Here is a 21,238-nt window from a genome sequence, read left to right on the forward strand (position 1 = left end):
GATGTTGAGGTTGGTGCTTGGCTCGAAAAGCAACTGGAGTCCAAGTGACCTCGATGGGTAGGGCGTAAGAGCGAATCCTTCGAGAAGACGGGGATCGCGAAGAGCGAGGGGAGAGGAAGATAAAACCTTCACGTCACCACAATGTAAGTAGTGAATATCAGGTGGAAATGGTTGCCAATAGAGACTAAAGTATTGAAAAATTGGTCAATGCAATAGGCAACCCTTGAAAAATAGGTCAAGTGTTCTCTTTTTCTGTTTTGTTGGAGAGAACGTTCACTGGGTTGCGCTTTTCGGAATGGCGCGCCTTCTGACGATTGATCACGTGGCCACATTTTCTGCCGCGCAATTGTTGTATTTTTCTGAATCTTGACTTGACTTCTCTCATCTTCGGCGACAAGTAACTCTTTGAGCTCATTGAATGGGTCTGTGGCGTCCAGGCACTTTCACCCATGACTACGTTGATGGATGTCATCAGTTTTCAAGTATGCCCGAAGCCTTTCGGGAGTATCGCGGCTAAGAGCAGACTTGCTCAATAGTCAATTATACAAGGTAATTCGTTTTTATTTTATTTTCACTCTTCCCGTCATTGGACACAGTGCTAAATGATTTTGATATGTTCAAGGCAATTTACCACTATGAAACCAAGTTTTGTGTACACTACTCGCGCAATTCCCTGGCTAGCCTAAGCTCAGGCAGTTTCCGTTCGTTTCAGTCCGATGCATTCCTCAATGTGCCCGAGTCATTTGCAATCGATACTCAACCCTTACACCTCGTCGATCAATTCAAAAACAAGCGGCCAGATTTCTCACTCGAAGAACAATGCGCAACAGCGCTCCAACACACGGTGAATAGCACGCTCGGAGAGAAAAGGCTCAACAAAACCCGCAGCATTAGAGTGAAACCGAAGCCCGCCGAATATCTCTCCAAAGCTTTGCGAAATGCTGGCCACGCCCTCGGATATAATGGCCAATCAGCCGTGCTTGACCGAGCTCACCCCAAAATTGCACACGAAACACAGAACCAGTTGAAGACAGTTGGTCGACCAAAAAAGCCGTCACTGCCGGTGATTCTTGGGGAGTATATTCGAGAGGTGGACTCGCTACTCTCCTGTACGTCGGGTAAGCGTTCCAACAAAGATTTGGACGTAGCTCTCCAGAAAGTGTTCAGAAACACAAATCATGACTATCTTTTATCGCGTGGCTACGATGCCGCCGATGTGACTGCTTGGGCCTGGATCATGAAAAGCCAGAATACCCACGAAGCAATGATACGGCTGTTCTTGTTCGAAACTGACAGAGCCAAGTCTGGCGCGACTAGTCCGAGCATTCCGCCTTTTATTTCGCTTCATCTTTTGAGACAGCAAAACCTTGATGCTCACACTTTTCGTTTGCTCTTAATCCACTCATTACATCTCATGAGCGGACATACCTTTCCCATCGCTGAAACCTCTGCTGGAGTTGTCGAACAAGATCCTGAGCTATTCCCCGGGGACTTCCGCCCTCAAATCGATACTGGCACTTGCGTGATTTTGGTAGTTCGTTTAATCCGTCATGCTCGGCGCGTGTGGCCTCAATCACTTCTTACTATTGCACGTGCATTCGCTCGCTTCCTCTCAATCCCAAGGGCGGATGACGCCAAGAGGTCAGTTTCGGTGACTCGACATGATGATCGCGTCAAAACCTCGAAATTTAATGGATGTCTCTGGTTACTTTCAATACCGGCCAACATTGCTCCTTACCGCTCAACATCTATCCAACAGCAAGCGCAATTTGAGCTTCTTCGAGCCATGGCCACCCACAAACCCGTCCTTCCCGTTACAAGACAAGGATATCGAGCAGTCGTTGCAGTCCAACTGGCTCATAAGAAAACATTCGAAGAGCGCCAGTCCGCTGAACTAAAAGCTCCATCCTGGCCTCCCTGGAAGGAAGAAAAACTGGGAATTGATTCTCAGCGTGGAAATGAAGGGATGTTCAGTCGTGCGATGCAGGTACTTTCACAAATGAAAGATGCTGGCTATTCTCATCGTCTTTGGGAGGACATATCCTCGATTTTGGCGGGCTGGGACACAGATCACAGTCCGACGGTGCAGACCAGGGCTATGATGCGTCGCCCGCAAGCTTTACCGGACAGACATGGATCCAAGACGAATCATCACGAAATGTGGGTTGCTCGTATTCGCTCTACAAGAACTGTCCGTGAAGCCTGGGCGTGCTTCCTCTCATATCAGGACCGTGGCCTGCCCCCAAAGGGTTCCATATACGCTGCCATGGCTGAAAAGCTAATATACCGACGAAACACCATAGAGAGCGAGTTTGACCAACTGAGTCATGCCTTGCCAGGCGATGGCCGCGAAGTTCACCCGGAACCAGCTTCTGCTCGTGACATCATTTATGTGCCCACGGAACCACCTAGCGTGGATGAGTTTCTTGATCAGATGCGCGGACGGGGGCTTCGGCCTTCCGGGAGATTCCTCGGCCTACTACTTCAGTCTGCTACTTCTCTGCGTTCGGGGTTGGATTACCTCCAATGCAGTGGCCTTGCAAAAGCCCAAATCGAGACGCTCTCTATTGTGCGGGCCAAGTCTCGCACGTACCACACCTTAGACCTTGACGCTTTTCATAAATTGCCAGACTTTGTATTTGCATCGTTCATCAAGTTGCTGTGCACCCATTCAGATATTGCCAGTCTGGACATCGGCAATCGAAATATTCTTACAGCTGACCGTTTCCCGGCATTGATAGCCGCCGACTGCTCGACCGGTGCGAAAGTGGACCTTATCGCATACTCCGAGGAACATCCAGGTAATCAGCATCATCCGAGGGCTTTATGGCACGCGATCCAATTGACCAAAATGCGACGTGCTCCTTACACCCCGGCCTGGACCCACATTCTATCTGCTCTGACCCGTGATCGCCTCACCGGGTATTATGGTCCAAGAAGCCGAAGTCTTCAGCGCATACTAGCATGGCACCAGGCTCTCAGAGCATTGAGCTGGATGCGACAGCGCGATGTTGAACTTGGCGAGGAAGGATTCCGCATTTTGTGCGTGGCGTTTACGAAAGCCGTTGACGCTGCCCTTAGACACCCGGGGACTGCCGAACACAGTTTTATGCTGATTCATAAAGCTCGTATCCGTCGTCTCAAAGCCAAGAACGATGGCGATGATGAGGTTGACGCTTTGATGCAGCACGCGCTGCAGGTCTTGAAGCATCAGTTCGATCATCTCGTGCTCCCAGCATCTAGAACAACGGAGCATGCAGAGCGAAGTGTCTTTGCAGCAGAAATGAATTCAGAAACACAACTCCATGTTCCCTCAATGCTGCAAATACCATCACCTGCGACGCTACATGCCTTTGTGCGGGCTCTTGGGTCTGTAGGAGATGACGAAGGGTTGTTACATCTGCTGCACTGGATGAGTCGGTCGGCTGATCTATTGAAAGAAGCTGCAGACGAACATGCAAACGGAGACAAAATGATGCGTCGAACCCTTGTGGCGATCAGGGTGTTTTTGGAAAGACGACAGCAACGGATTGACACACGGGTACCATCGGACTCGATCGTGGAGGCATGCGACCTTGTCAGCCGGACAGGCTGGGACTGGCCAAGTGATGCGGAGGTTATAGAATACTGCCAGTGACTGTGTATATAATATTGTAGTTTTAAAGGACCTTTGTCAATGTACATAATACCCCATACATTTCCGTCATCCTCGAGTGCTGTTGCTTTCGGTAATCGTCGGCCGAAGAGCTTTCCCCAGACCCGAGCTCGGAGAACAACTTCCGAGAACTTTTCAGCGCAGTGACCTATCTTTCTCCACTTTAATATCGCGATCAAGTGTCTTTCCACTCGGTCTTTGAATTGTTACCTGCACAATGGCAAGCATCATGTCAACGCGCCTCGTCCGCCTCTGCGCACCCCTCGCCCACCTCCGGGCGACCGCGGTACCTACCCGGGTTTTCATATCTCGGTACAGCACCAGCACAGAAGACGATATTATCAAGACCCAGCAGGTCCCCGCCCCAGGGTCAGGGCATGTGCGCGTGCTGCAATTGAACCGCCCCAAAGCTCGAAACGCGATCTCGACCCACTTGCTAGACACGCTCTCAAAGCATGTGGACGCCATCGCCGCCGAAGGAGGCAACGGGCCAACCCGGGCATTGGTTATAGCAAGTAATGCCGACGCGGCATTTTGCGCGGGTGCAGACCTGAAGGAACGAGCCAATATGAGCATGGCCGAGTGAGAAACAATCCTGTGCCCGATGCCTGATGCCCGGTACCCGGTGCCCGGTGCCCCGGGCTTGGAACTTGATTCTACGCGAACACATGCAACTAACCATCCAACCTCACTACCCAGAACCGAAGACTTCCTCCTCAAACTCCGGTCCACCTTCCAAAAACTTGCCTCCCTCGAAATCCCCACCATCTCCGCCGTCTCATCCGTAGCCCTCGGCGGCGGCCTCGAGCTCGCTCTGTGCACGCACCTGCGCGTCTTCGCGTCCTCCAGCGTCGTCGCCCTCCCCGAAACACGCCTCGCCATCATCCCCGGTGCTGGCGGCACATATCGACTGCCTCCGATTATCGGCGTGAACCGTGCCCGGGACATGATCCTCACTGGGCGCCGTGTGACCGGACCCGAGTCTTACTTCATTGGGCTCTGTGATCGGCTTGTGGAGGTGCTTCCACAGGAGGAGGCAACAGAAGGCGTTGCACGCGAACGTGTCCTGCGGGAGAGTATCAAGCTCGCTTTGGATATCTGTGAAGGTGGTCCTATTGCTATCAAGATGGCGATGCAGGCTGTCGATGCCCATGCTCTGGGCGAGCGGGCGGAGAATGCGGCTTATGAGGCCGTCATCGAGACTGATGATCGGTATGAGGCGCTGCGCGCCTTTGTTGAGAAGCGGAAGCCGGCATTCCGCGGGAGGTAGTGTTCTGTGATTTGGGTTGGGTGTGTAGAAAAAAGGTGATCTGTCTAGGTAAACCATACTATCAAAGCGATGTATCCCGTAGTTCCATGGAATTTGTGTATGGATTATTCAAATTAGGACCTCAGAAGAAGTGAACCAGATTTAAAGAGATGGAGCGGACTACTCAAGGTGGAGTTGTATATCCCCGTACCGCATCATGTGGACATGGCTCTGATCAGAAGGGCAATCTAATAGAAGCAATAACCTTGGAATTATCACATTTGTTTCAGTCGATAACTGTAAATAGCATGTAGGGATATATCAGTCTAACCACAAGAGTCTTTTATTTCCATGGCTGTGCTATGAAGCTTCGTCGCATTGTACCGCCTGATCTAAATAATTCACTAATGCTCTGTAGTTCCTATCCCTGTCAAGTCAAAGATGAAAAGGCTCTAATATCAACCTGGTAAAGGAGATTACAAGCCAACACATCAGTCAGCATCCTGTCAGATGGCCTGGGGCCAAAATTACAGTGTGTTTCATTTTCCATGGTTAATCTATATAACTCACTGATCACTGCCTGTGTAGGCATACTCCAAGGCAGCACACCCCAAACAAGAAATACCAATGATGCAATGCTGCAGCATTGCAGCATTGTACATGTATAGGTACATCCATGTCCATGAATAACGGGACCTCGAGGTCTGAGTGGCACGGTACCTGGCAGGTTACCCGATCTGACAGGGCTGTGCAAGGAGCCCCGGGATAAACCACCAATGAGCAAGACCCAAGATAATACCGAAATGGCGATAGAGAGAAAAAGATGCAGGCCGTCACCCGGGATTCAAAACCGATGTAGAAACCCCATGGATCGACTAAAACAAGTCCGGGTGACCTGGGTCAAGGGGGGGGTGCACACTGCCCACCCCAGTTGCCCTCAGTTGCCCTCCGTCACCCTCACCCCAGTTACCCGCATCATATTTATTAAGTCAAGGTCCGAACTGGCTTTTGACTTCTTCTTCTTCTTCTTCTCCTGTACAAATCACTTTTTATGGCGATAGCATCCTGACTTTGCTATTGTCTCATTCATCGCCATGTCCAAGCCTCGTGTCGCCGATCCCAAGGCCATCAAGGTCTTTGGCTTGACGCAGATCTATACCCCGCGAGAAGATCCAACGATTGATCTTGTCTTTGTTCACGGTCTCAACGGTCACCCCCACGACTCTTGGACCAGCAAAACAACTGGCTGCTTCTGGCCTACCGACCTTCTCCCGGACGTGCTTGCCTCATTGTGTCCCCGCATTCTTACATATGGCTACAATGCCAATGTCACTGCCTTCACAGATGGAGCTTCGCGTGATTCAGTCGTCAGCCACGCCGAGACTCTTGCATCCAGTCTCGCTGCTAATCGAAATGTAGGTCGATGTCTCAACTTTTGTGTCTTGATTGCTCTTGCCTTTGATGTCTCCTTCATCTAGTACAGAGCTTCGGGAACTGATTTAAATTTCTCATATAGTTGCGAGACTGCTCCAACCGTCCGATAATATTCATCTGCCACTCGCTGGGGGGCTTGATTGTGAAGCGCGCACTGATATACTCCCGTAGTCTCTCAAGCGAGAAGACGGAGCATCTACGCTCCGTCTATGTGTCCACATTTGGCATTCTTTTCCTTGGTACACCTCACAATGGATCTGACATCGCGAAATGGGGTCTGTTGCTGCACAATATCTGCAACGCGGTGCTCCCGAAGAATGTCATGGAGGTGTCTCCGCAGCTTGTCAAAGCTCTGCGGACTAACAATGAAACCTTGCAACACATCAACAGTCTCTTTGTTGATATCATGAGCCGCTTCCACATCTACTTCTTCCATGAGACACGGTCCACTGACATTCGTGGTACCCGCGAAGTGATTGTGGACGAGCACTCAGCCGCGCCGTACATGGAGGGGGTTGAGCGAGCGGGTATCGAGGCCGATCACAGCCATATGTGCAAGTTTGACGATGACAATGCGGCTGGCTATGAGGTTGTGGCGGAGGCGATTCTCCGGTACTCGCGTCAGGCTCCTACTGTGATTACAGAGCGCTGGGCGGAAGAGAAGCAAGCCCGCAACCAAGAAAAGAAGGCTAAAGCTAGGGAAATCTATGACGGTTAGTCTTTCGCAAATTTGGTGCGCTTTTGCTTGTATGCTGACTATTGCAGCTAGAGTAGATGACCCGACGAATCGAAGCATGCCTGATTTGAACCGCAGTGGTAGGGATTCATACCTTCTCCCTGCACCGGAAGTGGCTGTCACGTTGAAGGAATATGAGATTGAGGAGCTTCCTGTTTGATGAATCTTTCCAGCTTGCCGAATTGGTTTGGTCTTTGGTTTGATTCTGCATTTTTTGCAGGCTCTGGTTGCCTACGTTTAACCTAATTCTTGTCTATGATCTTTTTGGCCATACGCTACAGAGTCAAGGGCCAAATACTTTTGCGAATCCACTCCTCTTATTTGTTTTGCAATGCATATTGTGGTCTTCAATTTTGTACTGAGATTCTTGGTCTTGTCCACAGGGTGGCTCCCATCTCATGTCCTCAAACTAGCTGGCCCCCCATCTTGTCAATATGAGAGTTCTCACATTCTTTTAGGGTCACGCTGGCTGACTTCATTATAGGCCATTCCATATCATCTCTACCGCGCGCTCCTGCGACAGAAGGTCGAAATTCCCCGGTGTCTGATCTGGGAAATAGCGGACTTCTCCAACTTTCTCACTGTTCCGCGAAAAGTTCACCCTTGTTCGTGGCGCCTCCGGGCTTTCATCCTAACGCTACCTTTTTTGGAATGGAGAAAGAGCTTGAAGTGTTACACAACCGGTTGTTCAAAGCCAAGGCACGTCCAGAAAAGACAATGGCTGTGCTGATATCTGGAGGTCCAGGCTCCGGCAAAACACATCTTGCGAGGCAGTATGTGTTCACTCAGCGAGATTGCTATCCAGGCGGCATATTTTGGATTGACGCTAAGTCCCGTGAATCAACGTACAAGTGTTTTTGGGAGATCGCACAAGCAGCTACGTTGATCGAACAGAAGGTGACCATGACCACTGAGTATCACGAGATTGGAAAGCACGTGAATGCAGTCCGTCTCTGGCTTCAGACACACAAAGATTGGCTTCTAGTCTTTGACGGTGTTACCTTCGACCGTGATGATGATCTCAACAAATTCAGGGAGGTTTTGCCATGGAGCAAACAGTGCAGCATAATATACACCTCGGTTGATACAACGCTACGCAAAAAGCAGCGACTTTACGAGCCCCATTGTCTGATGATCTCGCGGTTGAAAGTGGAAGACGCTTGTAAGCTTTTGTTCAAGGATCTTGGGATAAAGCGAGCGACGCCAGAGCAAATCTTCAAGGCTACTCGGATAGTTGAGCACTACGAATGTCTGCCTTTAGCAATCCATGCAATTGGGCACCGTCTCAATGCAACGGGTAAACCGATTGAGAAGTATCATGTCAAATCTCAGGTGACCGACAAGAAGCTTGCGGAACCTTTCTTGAGCATCATGAATGATTTGTTTCGATTGCAGCAAAAGCAGGCGCTGCACTTGATTAATCTTCTCTCTTTTCTTGGCCACCAGGTGCCGGTAGGCCTTCTGAATCTGGGTCGAGCGGCCATGGCCGCTGAGGATCTAGAGATCCAGACTAGCGGCCAAATTGGAGAAGATCCTGATCTCGATACCACACTTGGAACACTCATTCACTATGGGTTAATCGAACGGATCTCAGATGCTGATCTCTTTCGGCAGAGGCCGTCTGCGCATCATCTTGAGAGTGATCAGAAGAGCTCAGATGGGAAGACTGACCTGGAACTTTCCGATTCCATGACAGAGAGCAGCCAAGATGGATTTTTCTCCATGTACCGTCACAAATCGGTGGTTGATGTAGTCAAGATTCACAGTGTGGTGCAAGGGTTCTGTCGTGATGAGCTCCGAATCATGGACGAGGAGAACAAATGCATAATGAACAAGAGTGATCCTGGTTTCTTCGACACATGGTTGATTGTTGCGACTCGATTTCTCATCACCTCTTATGATGCCGCTATGGGGCGGATGGCTCATTACGAAGACTTTGGCCTTGTCCGGGACTACCGAGAGTACGAAACCCATGCTTCACGACTGCTTGAGCTCTTCCCAAAGAAGGCAGCAATAAATCTCCATCCGCTCATCGTTCGTGAAACACGAGAGAATTTGCGAAGATTGATGAAGATGATAAGCAAAGAGATAGAGAACATGCCTCCAAGCTCCTCACCCCACTCTCTACGGTGTCAAAAGTCGGTTTTTGACAGATCAAGCAGCTCATCGTCATCCTTTCGCGATTCATCGGCCGATGAAGATCCCTCGCGCCGGTCTACCTTCAATTGGAGTGATCTAGGGTCACCTCGAACGGAATCTCCCGAGGAGATGGCTATGCCGCCTCCCCAGTTCAGGTTAGAGCTTTTCCCACCACACATATTCAGAAATTCTGGGTACGAATCCGAAGAAGGTTATGAAACGGATGGGGAAGCTAATGAGGTAGTTCGAATCTCTCCCGCTATGTCGCAAATAAGCCAAGCAACGGAGAAACCAAATAACACACCTCCCACATCGAGTCCATCAACCAATGGCCTATTGGAGTGGCAAGTGGCCAACCGAAACTCAAGGCTGAGTTTCCATCAAGAGAATCAAGCGAAATGGCCGAACAAAGCTTCTCGTCGCTTTGGAGAAATCAAATTTGATATGCCATTGGTCAAACTGTCCTCCATCCAAGGGAAAGGATCATCAAGTCGCACAGAAGCGGGGAGCTCTTTGATGCAGGACTCGGAGGCTAAAAAAGTGCTCGCTGCAGTGCATCGATTTAGCATTTCTCAAGCGTCCGCTGACGCCCCGCAGCCTACATTTATCTCCCCGCCAGCAAACAAAGAGAACTTGCCGAGGTGTGCAGATGTGGTCACCCGAAGACTGGATAGAGACTCTACGGTGAAACGTCCATTATCCGTCACCACTTTCCAGGCCTTGGATCCGGCTAGCGGTTTGCATTTGAGTGGCGGCATGCAGATGAAACCATCCACTGAGTCGATCGATAGCCAAGCGGGATATGCCTTTACGTCTCCCCTATACCATGATATGTCCAAACAATTGATGAGCGAGCCTCCGAATCAGTCAACCTACAGCGAGCCCGAGTACAATATGTTCAGTCACTGTCCCGAAGCAGATTTACATACCGCGCCTGCATCCCGAGCTTCCTCTCGGCGTGGTTCAGTGCCACATCTGGAGATCCCACGAAGTCTGTCTGCAAGCGTGCCATCCCTCCTTCCATATCCACCGCCGCTTCCGTACGATGAGAATATTTCCATCGCTCTTTCAAACCGCAATACATTCTCCCAATTAGCTTCACGATCAATAGCTATCGTTGGCTCCTCTAGACCTTCTTCTGTCGCTCATCCGTCCGCAATCATGCCCATCGCATTGTCATTATCTAATAACAAATTGCATGTCAGCTCAGCCCCAGAGCGCTCCATTCTCGAGCCGATGTCGCGTGACTCTTCTGGTTACTCCTATCAGTCATGGGTCACAGAACCCGTGCAGTATACCCCGTGGGCTCCACCAATCCCAACCTTCCAACAGCCCACCGAGATAACCCCAAGTCCACCATCAAGCATGCAATGTCAACAACAGATGCTCGCCGGGACTGCTGATTGGACAACCGAAACACATCTGGCGGGTAGTGCTCTCCTGTCAGATCCCTTTTACCTCAGTCCGCCCGCGTCAGCACATGGAAAGCTTGGCTCCATGGATGAGAGGCTGAAATATCCCGACCCTGGCTGGAGCCCGGAGATTGAGCCAGTGCAAGTTTTGAATTTTGGCGGACACCACATTGATGTACGAGATGCACGTCTCCGACTGAATGAATCGACTCACATGCTACCCCCGCTCCCCCAGCTAGATCATCCGAATTTGTCGGGTCCTGTGATTCAGCATGATGGTCAGGTCTATGTGTCTGATCATGAGCCGCGGCTGGAGGTGTGTGGGACTCGTCCGCGTAGTGGGAGTTCCCCTGTGCGCCCTAACTATGTTGATTTGGGTATGCGGTTCTTATGACGGGACTTCATTTCACTTTTGGAATTGATGCTTGGTGCTTGGTTCTTTTGCATTTGTATACATGGTTGTTATGTTCGTGTTATGTTCGCGCGTTCGTTGTCTTTCACACTTTATCCTTTCGTTTTGAGGCCTGGGTGATACCCAAAAGCATGGTGAGAATTGGAGTTTCGAGTTTACAAAGGCTATAGCATCTAAAGGATCTTTAACAGAAGGGTTGATGTACTATCTGTAACGCTTTCATTCAAAATCCCAACGACGACTTTATCTCGTAGACACGAGAGATCTATTTAATCACAAGCTCCTAACCCTATAGGCTAAGGTCCTCTAGCAAGTTATCAACAAGTAGTTGCTTTTAGTGATTTCGTCTAATTTCGCCTATTCATTTCTGTAGAATGAAATCCTACGATATATTCAGCTATTGATTATTCAAACCCGTTCACCCGATCCGCAAAAAGGATTTTCGCATGTCTGGCCTGGTTCCAGAAAAAGTCCCCTTTTACCCCCGTTATCCTTCCGCTGTCGGAGCTTCTTGTTCCAGGTAAGAACACCGACTCTGTCTTTTGCTCTCTCAACGTTTGGATTTTTGTTCTGCTGTTTTCGCATGATCCTTTCCCAAGAACATGTTCATCGACCATAGGGTATAGCCCAACTAGAAGATTGGAAATTAAGTGGGCATAAGGCCATTGGATCCGCAGCAATAACAGGCATGATAAGAAGCGAGGGTTCCCCTATTGAGCAATGCGACATCAGTTGATAGCCTTTTGAGCTCCATACCTATATAGATTAACGGAAGTAACAAGGCTAGATGCCGACAGATATTGGAATTTCAGAAAACTACTGTCTGCCAGTTTGACATAGAGTATGTGCTTGAGAAAAGAAAAGCCAACCTTAGTGCGTAGACAAGAGACTTCTTCCTTTGAAAGTAGAGAAGCTTTAGAGCAATACGGATGGTTTATAAAAGACCAAAAGCGTTCTTAGTTACGAGAAGTTATAATTTGAACATTAATGGGACTTTCAACATACCAAAGCCAAAACGTACTCGGCAGCTGTAAATAGGACCCCCCCCCCCCCCCCCCCCCCCCCCCCCCCCCCCCCATGATACCCCGGCACATGGGAAAACCATTGTCTACAACTGAAACACCTCAGTAGGCTGGTTGAGCACACCCGTCGCTCCACGGAGCATCACAGCTGGCTCGTAGCGGAGAATCTCGAGTTCATGCAGAGGATCAAACACGGAAGGTTCTGGGAAAGAGATAGACCCGGTCCCACCGTAGATCTCCTTCGGTTTGATATCCATGATGGCGGGTACCAGCTCTTTAACCGATGGCGGCTGATTTGGCAATGCGGAGGGGATGACACGAAGATTCAAGCCCGGGTTGGTCTGGGACGTAGTGGGAAGGAGACTCGAGGGAGCAAAATCAAAGTTGACGATCTTCTGCCCCACCGGTCTCTCGACATGGCCCCGTACTATGTGTGATCCGGTGTCCGTATCGAGGGAAACGTGTCCGAGACGCTTGGGGTAACCATATTGCTCACGGCCGCAGAAGATGGAAGAGTCGTTGTTCATGATCAAAGAGAGATAGTAGCCGAAGACCTTGCCTTTGTAAGTCACTTCGACAGAGTGAACATACTCTGTATATGCGCCGACGGTGCTCATGCCATAGTCGACGAGCATAGCAGAGACCAATGGCTCATCTTCGAGCTCGAGAACGTCTGGAACCAAATGACGAATGCTCGCAGCCGTGACCCGGTAGGGAATCGTGATGAGGGTGACGTCGCTGAAGCTCTGGGTATTGATCGTGTATGGAGGAGCAAATTGAGGGACCGCATTGCCGTTAACGGGAAGAGTTCCAAAAGGCATTTTCAGGGACTGACCCGAAAAGTCGAAATAATGAGATTCCCTTGAAAGTGTCTAGTCGTTTGTGCAAATACCAAGACATTTTATACGTTCACCCGACATCTAAAATATAACGTCATATGTATGTGATCTAGAGCACAGTCGGAACCTCCAGTTGCCACAAGTTCCCATACTATCTCCGGAGAGCTTCTGGAAGTCAGGAATAGTGCACTAAGCATAGTTCGGGGTTGCTACGGATCATCAGCTTGGCCCCGCGTGGCATACGTACAAAGTAGGTCGATTAACCGCAAACTTGATTAAGCTGAGATATGTAGTAGAAGCGTATCCATAGTCATAACTTAATAGGCTTATGATTACGGAGCTAGTGGCGATATTAATCACGATTTACCAACAAGGCCAACGTTATACTTCGAGATTTTGGTGCTTTTTTCTCTCCTTGACCTAAGGTAACGGTGAAAGAGGACGACCTTTAGCGTGATAGCGCTAACTATACATACTATACATACTAGAACCAATTCAAAAAAGTATTGAGGAGAAAAAGAAATAGCACTACTGACTTTTCGAAGAGACAATAGGGAAAAGCAGACCGCTTGACTGCAACCATTCTCATCCACCGAATGGTAAATTATGCATATGAAGGCCCGGGTGTGACTTCTGCCGTAGAATCTCGACTTCGTCTTAATAAGAGGAACCGTTCAATTAAGCGGACGTAGTTATTAAGAGGAGAGACGAATTTAGAGATGAAAATGAATACACTCAAATTCCGTGTTTGTGGACTGCAGCTGTCGATATTAAGCTATAGCACCACAGTATTAATCCTGTTTCCTGGGGAAAATAAGCACCCCCAAAAGATTAACCAGACATGTCTCATTAGAACGAACTCTTTTCGCTATGAGCTGCGGTAGGAACGGCAACAGCCCCCTTCTCCACAAAACTAGGCTCCATAGCGTCAATAGTATATCCATCACTCCCAGAAGCATCATTATCCTCCACGAAGTCCTTAGGCTCCATCCATCCCGATGCCTCTTTCATATCAGCCGGGGCGTAAGCCAAACAAGACAAGTAATAAACAACAAATGCAATGATCAGGCCAGTAGGGTAAGCGATGTAATAGAATCGCTGGATACCTAGAGGCGCTTCGACACCCATCTGGTGAAGGAACCCGTAGAAGTTTGGCGCAACCGCAATTACATAGGCCAAGAATGCCCGCGGGTTGAACCCGTGGAAGTATCGGTAGGGACTTGGGTGTGAGACATACAGGGCTGGAATATTGAGCAGTCCTCGGCGAATAACGTAGTAATCGCAGATGAGAATGCCGGTTATTGCGGATAAGAAGATTTGATAGGAAGAGAGGAATGTGATGAAAATTGAGGCCGAGGCGAGGAGATACCAGGGGCAGATCGCGAAGGAGAGGACTGGTGAGTTTGTCAGTTCAGGGACCAGACAGGTGAGATCGTTCAAATTCTTTTCTTCTATTCTTACCGGCACAGATGAAGAATCCTCGTTTGATGGAAATGTATTTTGGCAGCAGGGCTGCAATGTCATTACCCGCTCTGAGAGTTGTTAGTGTTTGACAGAGAAATGCGAGAGACGGGGACTCTTACGGGATGGAGTTCTCGAAAGTTGCTGAGAAGACAGTCGAATACACGAATGCCAGAGAAATGAAGGCACAGGCTGTGCGGTTGCCAGAGGTGTTTCGCTCCCCTTCCATCAATTTATCTAAGAACTGCAGGGGGTTCCAGATGAGCTAGAGAATTTCGTCAGTCAAGAGTTTTAAACGCTTTTGGTCTCACGAACCTCTCCAAAGATGGCTTTGCTCGCTGATGCGATGAGATTTCCCAAAATGGCAATCAAAAAGTTCGACAGTGGAAAGCTGACAACCTGGCCGATGAGGACATCATTAGGCTTTGTAGCATATCGCTGGAGATCGGACGCGTTGGAGATAAAAGTTCCGCAACTTGCGAGTCCCAAGAAGAGGAACTTGAAAATGAGATAACTTTTCTCGGTGCCCTTAATCTCCGAGGGCGCATCGATGGTCTTCAGAGAGCCACCGGCAAGAGACACAGTCCATCCCAGCATAGCAAAGGCTGCACCGAAGTAAACCACAACTTTGACATAGACCAAAGATTTCATCTTTGGCACAGGCACCACTAAAAATGCGCAATTGATAAGCCTGTTGAGACTCGTCAGCAATCGATCGAGCATTGAGTCACTAGTCACAGTACCAATAGATGAAGAAACACATCATTTGTCCTGAAGTCAAAGCCGACTTAGATCCCATCTTATCCGGAATGTTCTCAATAGATGGGAATATAGCGTGGAGCAATACACTAGAACCGAACGTCAACAACCACACTTCTACGCTTCCCTCGGTGAAAATAGCGAGATTTCGAAGAAGAACGACTCACTATAAACACTGTCCTCCCTGAACGGTATTGACACCGTTCCATACAATGGACATAGCTGCACGATTAAAAGTCGGCCACAGCGCTCCCCAATGCCCAAAACTGGCACGACACAGAACGGGGAACGGAATGCGGTACATAGCACCAGCACGTCCATTCACCGCCATCAAGGCACCGGCGAGAATTTGACCACCAAAGGAGCATCCGATTGCTTCCCACATGGTCAGTCCCATGGCCATTCCCGTGGAAGCTGTGTACAGATTGCTGACGTTCGCCGTCGCAGAGAACCAGAACACGACGTAGGTGAGTTGGGACCATGTTCGATCCTTTACTGGTGTCGGTCGAATTGAGTCATTGTCCAGCATATCAACAGGGCGATCGATGCCATCTCCTTGGGTTCTTTTCACTATGAGGAGCCCATGCAGTCGTGATAGTTTGGACATAATTGAGGTTGAATATGGGGCTGGTGGGGTAGAGTGTGGAGACAAGGTAAAATGATTAAAGATGGATTGGAATGCTGATCTTAGTGGCGAACAAACTTGAATACAGGGGGAAGAGATGGTGGAGAAGGACGTGCAGGATACATCGTGCTTTTTAGGGCTAATGAGCCATTTTGAAGTGGCCTATGGACTGATAAGGAGTCACCCGCACTTCCAAGGTTGTTCACTGGCATGCAAAACAACCTTCACTATCCAGAGCCGACGATGCTATCTCACAACAAAAGGCTAATGTGACAAAAAGGAATGGCCTATCTCAGCTTATCATTTCAGCCAACCAAATTTGCATGTGGGCGCATGGAGATAGTCCGGCGAGTGCCGTCGCCGCGCTCATCCGACGGTTATCGGTGGACTTGATATTGCGGGGAGAAGAATCGTGGATAAATTCACGAGCATTCTCGACTTGGTATTGGCCATCTATTGCACTAATCATGACAACCCTGCTAGAGTATACTCAAATCGAACTTTTGACACTCACTGGCCCAGAATTCCGCCGAGTGTCCACTGCTCCTCCACGCCCACCAACCGAGGATGAGATTCCAATCATAGATCTCGCTTCGATCGACAAGGATCTAGAAGCGAGAAAGACCCTCGCGTCTAAGGTCAGAGCAGCGGCTGAGAGCACGGGCTTCTTCTATATCAAAAACCACGGGATATCAGAAGAGCTCATTCAGAATGCCCTGTCACAAGCAAAAGCTTTCTTCGCCCAGCCGATCGAAAAGAAACAGCTCGCATCTCGCAAAATCCGAACGAACGCGGATGGATGGCATGGGCTGGGGACTACCCAAATCAACAGAACCGAAACAAGGGGTAAGCACCTCTCTCACTCCCAACCTGGGCAGGTTTATCCTTGTCATATGACCAATGAATGACGAACATCACAGATCGCAAAGAGACATTTTCTCTGCGCTATAATCGCAAGAACGACCCAACTGTCTCCGACGGGGACACGCTGTCCAGCGAGGATGACTTCGCTTGGGATACAACCAGCCATCTCCCTGGATTTCAGGAAACAACAGTTGAATTCTATCAGCGCCGCCTCACGCTTGCGCGCAAGATGATCCGTGTCTTTGCCCTTGCTTTAGATATGCCGGAAGACTACTTTGACGCGGTGACCACAAACCCCGGTGCAGACGGGCTTTACGTACACTATCCCGCTACGGCGCCCGATGCACTCGAGAAAAACAATGCGGATGTCGATGTCGGCATCGGCTCTCATACTGATATCCAGTGCGTCACTCTTCTGTGGCAGGATATGTCTGGCGGATTACAGGTTCTGTCTGCCAGTGATGAGTGGCTTGACGCTCGACCGATAGCTGGCACGCTAGTCGTTAATATTGGCGATTTCCTGCAGCGTCTTTCGAATAACAGGTTCAAGTCCACGGTGCATAGAGTTTATAATCGTCAGCCTACATCCAGGTATTCTATGCCTTTCTTCCTGGGATTTAATCCAGATTCGGTTTGCAGGGTTGTGCCTTCGTGTATTGATGAGGGCCATCCTGCACTTTATGGGCCTATCTCTTGTGGAAAGGCAAGTCTCACTCCCATCTACACTTTTTCGGTATTGGAATTGTCTAACTCTTGGGGATAGTGGCATCGAAACCGCCTGGAACTCGCACACGGAAAGCCAATTTCTGATTGAAGATAATGTTGACTCGGAGAGAAATCTCTTCCAATCTAATCATCGATCGAATTTTGGACAACGCGATTTATGTGAATTTCAGAATTGATGCATAGAGCCATTCACACCGTCCCAATCAGAAGCGGGCATCGAGTCAATGAACCGAAATGGCGCCCAGTCTGTGACCGAGCCTGGATAGGAATAGAAACTGTCATCGGGAATTATTGTCGCTTTAGAATCCAAAATATCCTTTGCCTTCTTCTGCACAACATTTGTTGCCCAACTAAACACTCCCTCAATGCTCTTGGGAATCTTAGCCTGCGTTCGAACATCTTCCATCAAGGTATATGTTGCGTGCACATCCGGTATACTCGCGCAGTATTCCGCTAGAGTGACGCCCGCATATGCGGCAAGGAGGTAATCGTACGTTGGCCTGACAAACGCTGTCTCAGAAGTGCAGAGGACAAAGATCTCTCTCAGTACCAGCTGAGCATGACAGATGACCGTTTCGGTCAGCTCATTTATCCGCTCATTGCGCACCAGCGAGCTCGGAGATATGGATTGATTCTGCTTTGCCAGTTCCCATCGAGATAAAATTAAGGACGCGCAACAGTGCGCCCATCTGAGTACATTGCTTTCTGTGTTTGTCAGTCAGTACGTACACAATACCCCAGCACAGTTTGATTGACATGCTCACCCCCAAAATACGTGCGTCCCCATGTGTTGACATTCTCCCAGGCCTCCGGGACCGAACTGACATTATGATAAATGGCTTCGTACAGGTGGATGTAGAGTTTGAGCTCTGCGGCAATGATGCGGTCGAACGTTTGAAACCCGGGATATTTGACAATCTCGGTCCACTGGTGAAGACGGTCGCATGAAACTACTGATGGCCGACCGGTGCCAATTGCGTATCTTGAAACCTAATCAGTTTTTATTCCCACACCCCAGAAGCAGTTCACCACTGCAATTTTGAAGAGCAACGTACTTCAGATGCACCAGCGATGCCTGAATCCACATTCTGCACATGTTCCGATTCGAATCATCGTAAACCCCAACTTGGGAGACAAGTCGAGAAAGAGGAAAGCTGAGCATGCAGTGGGTGATAGTCGTGCTGCTCATCAACCAGCTATCAATATACCTACCACCTGGCACGAGAGGCCCAAAACTCCAGGCACTGAAGAGAAGCATGGCGTGTATGGTGGAGATATCAATGGGCGTATCTAGCGTCTTCATGCCTAAGTGGGTCTTGACCAATGTATGAAGGGTTATGTGCAAATTGGTGCGGTTTAGATCAGCCGTTGCGCGGATACCTGCTAGAAGACACACAGCAAAGAGCAGAGGATGGTTCTGTTTGAGATCCGTCAGGGTCTCATTTGGAAATGGGTACCATGATGCTATCTGCTCGAAGCCGCGCTGGAAAACACTGGCGAAGCTGTCCGAGTCCAAGCCCAGTTCGGTCATATTTTCACGGAGCGAGTCGTTTTCCCCGGTTGTGACGGGCTCCGTGATTAGACTCCCAACGTGGCGGACCACTGTGATTGGTGCTGGTTGGATGTCGGCGGTTGCCGATGTATCTGCCTCTAAGGGCACGTGCAGAGTGGCTTTGCTATCGTTCATATCTTCTCTCGGGTTTAAAGTGCTACTCATTCCGCGCATTTCCTTGGTAGGATGTCTTGGCATTGAGCGGTCATTTCCGAGAAGGTGAGATTTCAGTAATTCTTTCATCTCAGAGAGTGAGGCTTCCATGGCATCAAGTCTTGTGCTTATCGGTTAGTAATCAAAGCGTCGGTCGATACCAAGCAGAATTTAGATATACCGGCTTGCACAATGACATCCAAGATGCTGGTCGGAACTCCTCTCTGGTCTACCAATAGATCCTGATTCTGGACTAGTGATAGCAAACGTGGACGGAAGAGAGCATTCGAGCCTATTTAGTATCCGATTAGCCCACAAAATTACTCAACAAATGGTTGGATTCCATTGCGCCACCTACCTTAGAGAGATGCACCGAGCACATTGCCTCGAGCCCGGAAGAACCTCGCATCGTGTCTTCAAGCGCCGACACGGCTGGCAGGACAAAATCCGTCGCTTGGCCGGCATTTCAAGGAGTGAAGTGTTCCATCGGATAAGATGTTGTGAAGTCAACCCGAAACTCGATGTTCTCCGCTGCTCTTCTCGGTTGGCAGGACGCTAAGACGTCAGCTGCCCAAGATGACCAGGTCCCGAGGTCCACGGGTGGCAGTTTAGGGTTATCACTGGCCGATAAGCACAGTCGGATAGCTCAATAAAGTAATTTACATGCAATGAAATAGTAGAATGAGGGATTCAATTTTTCTAATACGTCCATATCATTAGACGGGGTATTTTTTTGGAAACAGTTCAGGGCCCTAACATGGAATACATAGAATGAACAAGTTGCCCTTGAGAGCTATGCGGCTCCTCCCGTCGCAACATTCTTTCCCTCGACACTCTTCCACTCCCCCCACAACGCGCTGATCATGCCGACAGAGGTCACAGCTACACCGATAATGAAGGTCTGAGGAAGTGCGTCATTGTAAGCATGGAGGACTCCGGGTAGGCCAGCCTTGTTGACGACACTATGGAGGCTAGTGTAGGCATTGACAAGTTCCGCAGCACCGGTGCTATAGCACCAGTGCTACGGCAGCACTAGGCCTTTGGTTTGGTGCTTTAGCACTAAGGCTTAGTAGCATCAGACACTTAGTTCGGTGCTATAGCACCATAAATAGTAGACTGCGACATCGCCTATGGACGGTGGGCACTGCCCACGGGCCTTGTGTAAGCGGGAAATGGGCCTTTTTAGTAAGCAGAATTTCTTAACCTCGTGAAATACATTATTTGTGCAATTTTTCTCTGTATTTTTAAGTAATTTGATTATATGTACAATGACTTAATACCACTGTCAATTTTTTGACCGAGGTCAGAAATCAGAAATGATGACTTAGGCATTCATTAACGTATTTCACTACCGAGCTAGACAAACCCCGAGCTGGACACCCCCACCAACTTATTAACTTAAAATGTATTTATCTCAACTAAACCGCAATTAAATTAAATATATTAAAATCATCTATCTAGCTAGGCATCTATTAATCTTATCTCCTATTTCTCTATAACCACTACACTTTGGCGGGGCCCGCGTAAATAGTTATAAATAGAGTCATATCACGAGGTTAAGAAATTCTACTTACTAAAAAGGCCCACGGGCGCCTACGACGCTTAAGGCCCATAGGCCATAAGAGTAGGGCCCGTCTATAGGCGTAACCATCCATAGGGCCCATTTCCCACTTATATAAGGCCCGTGGGCAGTGCCCACCCGCCCATCCATGGGCGATGTCGCAGTCTAGTTAGGCATGGTATGCCCACGGGCCGTGGGCGTTGTGGATGGGCACTCGAAAATCCAAAATAGCCCACCGCCCACCGTGGACGGGCGATGGGCACCTCCTAGGTGCCCATGGACTGGCGATGTCGCAGTTTGCTTACGGGTGGCTGGTGTTTTACCCGGTTGACGGGCTCCACACCTGAAAAATGTTCACTCTTACAATAATAGATCTCCGATTCTTAACTTCGGCTTTATGTTGTAGAGGTTACCTCGGTGGTTAGGGGTTAAATTCTCCTAGGTATACCGAGGGTAGGTTAGTAAATAATCTCCTTAATAAAATTAGATCATTTAATAGAATGATACCGGGCTTATAATTAATAGAGATCTGTAGTTTTAACTCTATATAGAACTACTTATAGATAGGTTGTAAAAAAAATACTCCAAGTTCCCTAACTGACTAAAATGACAAAATCCGCTTTTTTCAATATGTGCAGA

At 49.0% G+C, this 21,238-nt stretch overlaps 8 protein-coding genes across 8 annotated transcripts; 5 read left to right on the forward strand and 3 right to left on the reverse strand.

The window, feature by feature from the left end:
• Window positions 1-418: 418 nt before the first annotated feature.
• On the forward strand, window positions 419-3,637 carry Pdw03_1844 (Crotonase, core; the record flags this gene model as incomplete). Its single annotated transcript, XM_014680928.2, has 3 exons — window positions 419-422; window positions 476-549; window positions 623-3,637. 3 exons carry the CDS (start codon window positions 419-421, stop codon window positions 3,635-3,637), a joined length of 3,093 nt encoding a protein of 1,030 aa, XP_014536414.2.
• Window positions 3,638-3,872: 235 nt separating this feature from the next.
• Pdw03_1845 (Mitochondrial methylglutaconyl-CoA hydratase (Auh), putative) lies at window positions 3,873-4,925 on the forward strand (the record flags this gene model as incomplete). Its single annotated transcript, XM_014680927.1, has 2 exons — window positions 3,873-4,237; window positions 4,355-4,925. 2 exons carry the CDS (start codon window positions 3,873-3,875, stop codon window positions 4,923-4,925), a joined length of 936 nt encoding a protein of 311 aa, XP_014536413.1.
• A 1,073-nt stretch (window positions 4,926-5,998) lies between these two features.
• Window positions 5,999-9,512, forward strand: Pdw03_1846 (Protein SERAC1; the record flags this gene model as incomplete). Its single annotated transcript, XM_014680926.2, has 5 exons — window positions 5,999-6,319; window positions 6,421-7,051; window positions 7,104-7,154; window positions 7,559-9,407; window positions 9,458-9,512. 5 exons carry the CDS (start codon window positions 5,999-6,001, stop codon window positions 9,510-9,512), a joined length of 2,907 nt encoding a protein of 968 aa, XP_014536412.2.
• Window positions 9,513-9,657: 145 nt separating this feature from the next.
• Pdw03_1847 (NB-ARC) lies at window positions 9,658-11,019 on the forward strand (the record flags this gene model as incomplete). Its single annotated transcript, XM_014680925.2, has 1 exon — window positions 9,658-11,019. The coding sequence occupies one exon, from the start codon at window positions 9,658-9,660 to the stop codon at window positions 11,017-11,019; it is 1,362 nt and encodes a 453-aa protein (XP_014536411.2).
• A 1,126-nt stretch (window positions 11,020-12,145) lies between these two features.
• On the reverse strand, window positions 12,146-12,880 carry Pdw03_1848 (Decarboxylase DEC1; the record flags this gene model as incomplete). The annotated part of the gene is made up of 1 exon (XM_066100013.1): window positions 12,146-12,880. One exon carries the CDS (start codon window positions 12,878-12,880, stop codon window positions 12,146-12,148), a length of 735 nt encoding a protein of 244 aa, XP_065957740.1.
• Window positions 12,881-13,747: 867 nt separating this feature from the next.
• Window positions 13,748-15,725, reverse strand: Pdw03_1849 (Permease; the record flags this gene model as incomplete). The annotated part of the gene is made up of 6 exons (XM_014680923.2): window positions 13,748-14,292; window positions 14,360-14,430; window positions 14,482-14,624; window positions 14,675-15,050; window positions 15,103-15,207; window positions 15,286-15,725. 6 exons carry the CDS (start codon window positions 15,723-15,725, stop codon window positions 13,748-13,750), a joined length of 1,680 nt encoding a protein of 559 aa, XP_014536409.2.
• A 485-nt stretch (window positions 15,726-16,210) lies between these two features.
• Pdw03_1850 (Oxoglutarate/iron-dependent dioxygenase) lies at window positions 16,211-17,421 on the forward strand (the record flags this gene model as incomplete). The annotated part of the gene is made up of 3 exons (XM_066100014.1): window positions 16,211-16,589; window positions 16,664-17,310; window positions 17,371-17,421. The coding sequence occupies 3 exons, from the start codon at window positions 16,211-16,213 to the stop codon at window positions 17,419-17,421; spliced, it is 1,077 nt and encodes a 358-aa protein (XP_065957741.1).
• A 78-nt stretch (window positions 17,422-17,499) lies between these two features.
• On the reverse strand, window positions 17,500-19,503 carry Pdw03_1851 (Zn(2)-C6 fungal-type DNA-binding domain; the record flags this gene model as incomplete). Its single annotated transcript, XM_014680920.2, has 5 exons — window positions 17,500-18,038; window positions 18,098-18,315; window positions 18,389-19,159; window positions 19,220-19,330; window positions 19,397-19,503. 5 exons carry the CDS (start codon window positions 19,501-19,503, stop codon window positions 17,500-17,502), a joined length of 1,746 nt encoding a protein of 581 aa, XP_014536406.2.
• Window positions 19,504-21,238: the final 1,735 nt, after the last annotated feature.

Source organism: Penicillium digitatum, chromosome 5, assembly GCF_016767815.1.
Source record: "Penicillium digitatum chromosome 5, complete sequence".
Taxonomy (NCBI): domain Eukaryota; kingdom Fungi; phylum Ascomycota; class Eurotiomycetes; order Eurotiales; family Aspergillaceae; genus Penicillium; species Penicillium digitatum.